Genomic DNA, 7,052 nt, shown 5'->3' with positions numbered 1-7,052 from the left:
AAGCGAAAATACCAGAAGAGAGAAAAACCAGCTGCTGCAACACTTCAAAAATTCTTCCGTTAACCACCCGAAATCATCCCGAGGCCCCCGGGACCTCAACCAAAAGAACCAATAGCACCTAATACCTCATTCAAACTTGTACCAACCCTTAAACCACCTAAAACAACGTCGGAAAGTCGAATTAATCAATGATTTGAGCCTAAGAACTTCAAATTCCATAAAAATACATTTTCGATCAAAAACCTAACCAAAACACTTCCGAATGACCTGAAATTTTGCACACACATCACAAATGACACGACGGAGCTACTGCAACTTCCGGAATTCCATTCCGGCCCTCGGATAAAAAATTCACTATCGGACCGGAAACTTCAAAAAATTCAACCTTCGGCATTTCAAGCCTAAATGAGCTACGGACTTCCAAAATACATTCCGACCACGCTCCCAACCCCGAAATCACCTAAGGAGCTAACGGAACCATCGAATTTCCATTCCGAGGTCTTCTTCACACTGTTCCGACTACGGACCGTTTTTCAACACTTAAGCTCTCGTTTAGGGACTAAGTGTCCCAAAACTCTCCGAAACTCAACACCGAACGTCCCTGCATACCAAAATAGCAGAAATAAACTTAGGGGAAGCAGTAAATGGGGAATCGGGGCGTAAATTCCAAAAACGACCGGCCGGATCGTTACACACAATTCTGAATAATTGAAAGAATTTATATAGATTGTTTATAAATCACAATCTACAATTGAGAAAATCCTAACATTTCTCCCAAAAACTCTTGATTGTAATGTAAACAACAGTGCAATTTTACTATCCCTCCCCAGTAATTATTTTCTTTAAGAGCTTGAACACTTTCCAATTCATCCATTAAAATATGTGATCCTATCCATCCAAAAACGTGGATAATAGTGGAATTGATGTATTAATTATGACTGAAGACAACCAACGACCAAGGATTATAGAATCTCCATTAAAAGAATTGTTGGTTTCTTATCGAGTTGGTGGACTTTATTTTACATAGCAAAATACCTTTCTGACGGGAGCAAAAGATCCATATTTTGTTTTTGTAAAATGAGGAAACGCTGATATGCAAGATAGGAGATTTTTTGGAATTGCGACATTGAAAGCTTGAGAAGAACTTGAAACGAGATGAAAACGATGAAGCAGCTTTGGGGAGAAATTATTTTTTTATTTTTTCTATTAAGAGTTTTTTCTAATATTTTATTGGTATATATTTAATTATTGTACTATATTTCAATTATATTTATTATTCAGAAATTAATATATATGAATTATACACATTCAGATCTTAAAAGAACAAACAATCTTAATGATTCAGTAGTCAGATCTAGTGATAATATCTTAATATCCAGATTTGTATTCAGATTCAGACATTTTAATCTTAATAAAAACAAATGAGGCCTAAGGGTACTTTCAAGCCAAAATTATAATAGCAAGAACTTGGATGAACCAAACTTTTAACGGAGAGTAATATTCGTAGATTATATAAAAAATAATATTCCTTAGATGAACTACATTAAAAGAAAGTTGTATTGCTTCTTCCCTAGGTTTTAAAAAACGACGTATATAACCATTTTCTTTAATTTTTAAAGTTACTCCTTTTCTTCATGAGTGTTCCGTTACTTAAAAACACAATATAGTTAAAAATATTGTGTGGTAGAGGACACAAAGCTGGAGTAGCTCAGTTGGTTAGAGCGTGTGGCTGTTAACCACAAGGTCGGAGGTTCAAGCCCTCCTTCTAGCGTATACATTATTTTAGCTCATGTCATATCCGTTTTAATGATTCTGGTCTTTTTTTCACCATTTTTGTTTTTGAAACAAACGCAGCCTAATATCATAACGGGTTCTGCATATTGGGCCTTGTAAAGGTTACAGCTTAAGCCCAATACAAGATGGTAATGAACCCAAATTCAATCGACTAGTTCAAGCCCATCCATTCCGTCCTTAAACACCATTTCATCCCTCCAAACCCTAGGGTTCTTCCTCATCTCTCAAACTAAACATTGCTAGGGTTTCCCGCCGGCGCTGATCGCTGCCTTTCTCTCATAGGTCCTATTCTCCTCCACCTTTTTCATGAGACTGCTGCATTTAATTTATATACTTCAATATTCAATGTTTAACCCATTGTCTCGAAGGAAATAACATGTTTTAGCCGCAGGAGTAGCTTTGTAGTATCTTTTTTGTAACGTCAAACTCTTTTAGCTGATATTATTAGAGTTTGTATGCAAAGTATTGCTTTATCAAGTAAAAATTCGTTCTTTCTTATTTGCTGGTAGATTAGTGTTTACTATGCGTTATTCTAACTATTTATTATTGTTTAATCAGCTGAATTATTAAGTGGAGAAGGGTAGAAGGGAAGGCCCATTATCCACTAAGTTTCTAACCATGCGCCACGGCCATGGGGGATTTCTTTGTTACAAATTTCTTTGCTGAATTAGAATGAAATGGGCCTGAATGGGTTGGAATAGATACAAATGATTTATATAGCTAACCCTAACTAGTATGGGATTGAAATGTTGATTGATTGATTGGTTGAATTGTTGAATTATTAGATCTGTGAAGATGTACACCTCAAGGCAAAAGATTCACAAGGATAAAGATGCTGAACCTACTGAATTTGAGGAGTCTGTTGCACAGGTTACTTTTGTTCTTTTTTGTTATGGCTCTGGTTATTCAGGACCTAAAAAATTTGGTATTGATACAATGTTTCTGAAATTTTTTACTGATTTTTTGTTGAACAGGCTTTGTTTGATATGGAAAACACCAACCAAGAGCTGAAGAGCGAATTGAAGGACCTATACATCAATTCAGCCGTGTAAGAGTTGGCAAAATTGCATAGTTCTGTTGTTAGTAAATGTTAAGTTATATGCACTGACAATGTAAAGGTTTTTTACATCATTACTGAATTTTAACAGGTTAGTTACCATGTTTGTCATATTACCAATTAATGTTTATCAAGAGATTTACCACTAATTATCTAATAAGTGATCTGATCGTGCAATATTTTTTACACGGCAGTGCATAGAACTTAGAGTATACTTCACATTTCCCTGTTGTGATTGGTATTGTTGGATTGATTCCGCAGACAAATTGATGTGTCTGGAAACAAGAAGGCTGTTGTTATCCATGTCCCCTACAGGCTGAGAAAAGCTTTCCGCAAGATCCATGTCCGCCTTGTTAGGGAGCTCGAGAAGAAATTCAGTGGGAAGGTAGCTATTGAACTCTTTTCCTAGTAGTCTCTTGAGTATATATTCAAGCATTGAATTTTTGAGAGTCTTCTTATCCAAAATGATAATCTGAAATGATCATAATATCTCTTCTTATTGAACGGTTATTGATAATAATGGTTATCTGGAATTAAATGTTCTGCATATTGCAATTATGTCGAATATTGAGCCTCTCATGCTGGTATAGTGCTTCTTGATTTACCATGGCATCATGTTTTGTGATTGGGGCAAAATTATTCTGTTACTTAAGGAGGAAAAATTTTGTTGTTACGTTTTGGGATTTGCATTGCGAAATGCATGTATATGAGGTTTGCACTGTGATCTTAGTGGTTTTACATTGTTCTTGGACGAATTATTAGCACCTGTGCTTGAATCATGGTCTTGCTGTTATTCTTATTTATGGAAACCTATCTAGGTGTAGAAGTTGGAGCCCAATCTTTGATGTCATGCTCATGAAATGAAGATCGTGAGTAATTGGCCTTCTTCATCTATACTGCAACTTCCGTGCAAATCTTCTAGGCATCATTGGAATCATTCTGTTAGTCAGTTTCTTGTTGGATGTTTATTGCACTAAAAATATACTGTGGACTTTTAATTGTTGACCCCATTTAGCGCATCATGAAGTGGATCAACTAGGACACAATATTAAGTGCAGCTTTTTTATGAGACCTTGCGTAAGATGAGAATAGTTAATTCGTGTGACTTGAATCTCTTCACCCTAGTTCAACTCATATTACTCCCCGGGGCTCTCTACATTTTCCAAAAGTATCTATGCCTGCTTAACAAATAGATGCTAGTTGGATGCAGTGTTAGAAAATAACCCTATATGGTCACCACAGATTTGTGCTATCTTCCTTTGACTGTTACAATGCATATACACACTGCACTTTTTATAATATTTTAGTTGCAATAGTTGTATTAGCTATCTTATCTGTTGCCTTCTTTGTGTATGACAACGTATCTTGCTGGTGTTTTCTGAATTTAATGAAGTGTATTTCTTTTAGGATGTAATCTTCCTTGCCACCCGGAGAATAGCGAGACCTCCAAAGAGAGGTTCTGCTGCTCAACGGCCCCGTAGCAGGACTCTTACTTCTGTTCATGATGCCATATTGGAGGATGTGGTTGTACCTGCTGAGATTGTTGGGAAGCGTGTTAGGTATCGCATTGATGGATCCAAGATAATGAAGGTAATTTTATGGCTCTTTACAATAATGTTTAGTTGCTGAATGGTCTGTATTTCATGCTTAATAGGAAAATCTTGTAGAAGTAAAGCCAGAATTTGTCACTTAGGGTTTGTCCACTTTCACTAGTTATATCGAAGAACAGTTTAAATGATGGTTCCTGAAACATGTTAAGATCAATTTATTGATGATTATTAATTATGTGAAGGTTGATGAGATTATTTAGCTATATTTGAATTTTAATTATAAACTTGCTGCAGTTATTGATAGTATTGGTTCTTTTGTGGTGGCTAGGTATACTTGGACGCAAAGGAACGAAACAACACCGAGTACAAGCTGGAGACTTTTTCAGCTGTTTACAGGAAGCTATCGGGCAAAGATGTCGTGTTTGAGTACCCCATCACTGAGGCTTAAGATACAAAATGCTGGTCTTGGTACTGGGATGCTGGAAAACATATTAGTCAGTTTTTGAAATTTTGGTGTTTATATTATTTTATCTAGAAGCTAGGGAACAATGTGGAATTCCTACCTGTTTTCTCTTAGCTCTTTAAGATTACTTTCTTGTTTGTTGAGTTTAGTGTCATTTGCTATGCTCTTTGGTCTGTTAGCTCAATTGTCTGGACACTGCTTTTGGGAAGAGCATGCTTAAAACGGATCTTGGGCTCCTCAACTGTAGTAAGGTTGTGTTTGGTACGGTAGAAGTGATTTTCTATAGGAAATATTATTTGACAATTATTATTTTTTATGAAAAACATTTAGCTGGAAAATGCTTTTTGGTATTTTGTTGGCGAGTGAAAAATACTTTTTGAAAAAATATTATGTGAAAGATGAATATTAATATTACCAAATTTGTCTGTGTTGATGAAAATTGAGTACTAAAAGATTAATTTATACATGTGTTCAAAGGAAAATATATTATAGTAGCCAAGTATTAGAAATATATCCATGTGACTTTCTAATGGAAACAAGTTCTTTTACGCAAGATGTCTGGTCGTGTCTAACGCATATTTTTGGTAACTAAACTTTTGTATTAATCACCTTTGAAACTGTACAAAACCATAGCTAATCAACACAATTAGCTATCTAAATTCTACCTTATCCTTAACTTTCCACTATGTACAAGTAGTTCTCAACTGAAAATTAAAGCTAGAAACTAAAACACAAAATTCTGTAACAAAACCTTGACTCGCTGCTCATATAGGATACTTCACGCACAATTGTTTCCCAGCTCCTATAGTTTTTCAAAAATTCTATGATTCCTTTCTATCCATATAGCATATATAAACACTCAGCATACACCATTCTGAAAATTTGATTTGAGCTTGCTGTGACTACCCTCTAGCTCTTTGAATAGCCCAATCTATGTGTTAGTTCCATATTTCTGCTGTTTGTTTCCATCGTAGCCAGTGCTGCAGCTTCCTCCATATAGCCTTAGCAAAAACACATTCAACGAACAGGTGCTCCTTTGTTTCCAATTGAGTCTGGCATAGTGCACACGTTGTGTCCATTGTTAATCCCATCTCACTAATCTATCTGCTGTAGCTAGTCTCCCCTGTAGTTGTAGCCACATTATGAAGATTGCTTTAGGTCTAGCATCATTCTTGAACATAAGACATTTCCAAGGTACTGGCCTCATTGCAGGGAGAAGTTGATGGTAAATAGAATTTGTTATGCTCCTTGTAGTCTTGGCAGCAGGTATGAAGTGTAAGTTTTAGCTTCCAGTATCTTCCTAATAATCCAGCTTGCTTGTGCTGGGATTGCTATATCCATCAATGGCTTACCTTTAACATAGTAAGCATGAATCCATCGAATCCACATCTTATCCTGTTTATGAGCTACATCCCAACATGTCTTGATTTGAGCAGCTTGGTTCCATAGCTTTATGTTGATAATGCTTAGCCCTCCCATTGACTTAGGCGTGCATACTATATCACATGCCACCAAAGCTTTCCTGGTGATTGTGTTGCTGCCTGACCATACATAACTTATGCAGTAAGCATCTATAGTTCTCAGGACCTTTGCAGGTATAAGAAATAGCCGAGCCCAATATGCTTGCATTCCAAACAGCACGGACTTGACTAACTGAGTTCTGCATGCAAAGGACAATTTTTTGGCTGTCCAAGAGGTAATTCTAGCTGTGATCTTCTCTATTAGCGGTTGCCATTGCATTAAAGTGATCTTCTTTGTTGATAGAGGCACTCCCAGGTGTCACACCTCCTTTTTTTACACACCTACCCTGAAGGATAGTGTAGAAGGGAGTTTTTCCATTTAAAGTGACATTATTCGAAATGGGATTATTTATTTATTTTTAGAGTCGCCACTTGGGATAGGATTGACTTTTGGTGTCCCAAGTCACCGGCTTAACTTGAATCCCAAATCGAGGAAAATTTCGACTTCCCAATTGGAGTCTGCGAACCAGAAATTCTGAATAAGGAATTCTGTTGATCCGAGGGAAGGTGTTAGGCACCCCCGGATCCCGTGGTTCTAGCACGGTCGCTTAAATTATTATAAATGGCTGAAATCTGATTTTTATACATGTCATCCTATAGTGCAATTTTAGGATTATTTACCGCTTTTAGTTAAATTTTTAGGAAATTGAACGTCGTTTAAAACATGT

General features: G+C 36.4%; 1 protein-coding gene and 1 non-coding gene across 2 annotated transcripts; both read left to right on the top strand.

The window, feature by feature from the left end:
- The first annotated feature begins 1,697 nt into the window (after nt 1-1,697).
- Nucleotides 1,698-1,771, top strand: TRNAN-GUU. The gene has a single exon. It is a non-coding gene; the product is annotated as a tRNA-Asn (tRNA).
- Nucleotides 1,772-1,914: 143 nt separating this feature from the next.
- On the top strand, nt 1,915-5,170 carry LOC109243514 (40S ribosomal protein S7-like). Its single transcript, XM_019410462.1, has 6 exons — nt 1,915-2,076; nt 2,580-2,664; nt 2,769-2,842; nt 3,113-3,236; nt 4,259-4,441; nt 4,730-5,170. Exons 2-6 carry the CDS (start codon nt 2,590-2,592, stop codon nt 4,847-4,849), a joined length of 576 nt encoding a protein of 191 aa, XP_019266007.1. The 5' UTR covers nt 1,915-2,076; nt 2,580-2,589; the 3' UTR covers nt 4,850-5,170.
- The last annotated feature ends 1,882 nt before the right edge of the window (nt 5,171-7,052 follow it).

This window comes from Nicotiana attenuata, unplaced genomic scaffold (genome assembly GCF_001879085.1).
Source record: "Nicotiana attenuata strain UT unplaced genomic scaffold, NIATTr2, whole genome shotgun sequence".
Lineage (NCBI taxonomy): Eukaryota > Viridiplantae > Streptophyta > Magnoliopsida > Solanales > Solanaceae > Nicotiana > Nicotiana attenuata.
Note: the sequence above shows the minus strand (reverse complement) of the source record. Positions and strands in the feature narration are given on the sequence as shown.

Excerpts from the sequence above, each read along its gene's own strand:
- LOC109243514 (XM_019410462.1), top strand. The coding sequence starts at position 2,590 with ATGTACACCTCAAGGCAAAAGATTCACAAGGATAAAGATGCTGAACCT. Across the intron at positions 2,843-3,112 it reads CTATACATCAATTCAGCCGT|ACAAATTGATGTGTCTGGAA; the intron begins GTAAGAGTTGGC and ends TTGATTCCGCAG. Across the intron at positions 4,442-4,729 it reads ATGGATCCAAGATAATGAAG|GTATACTTGGACGCAAAGGA; the intron begins GTAATTTTATGG and ends TGTGGTGGCTAG.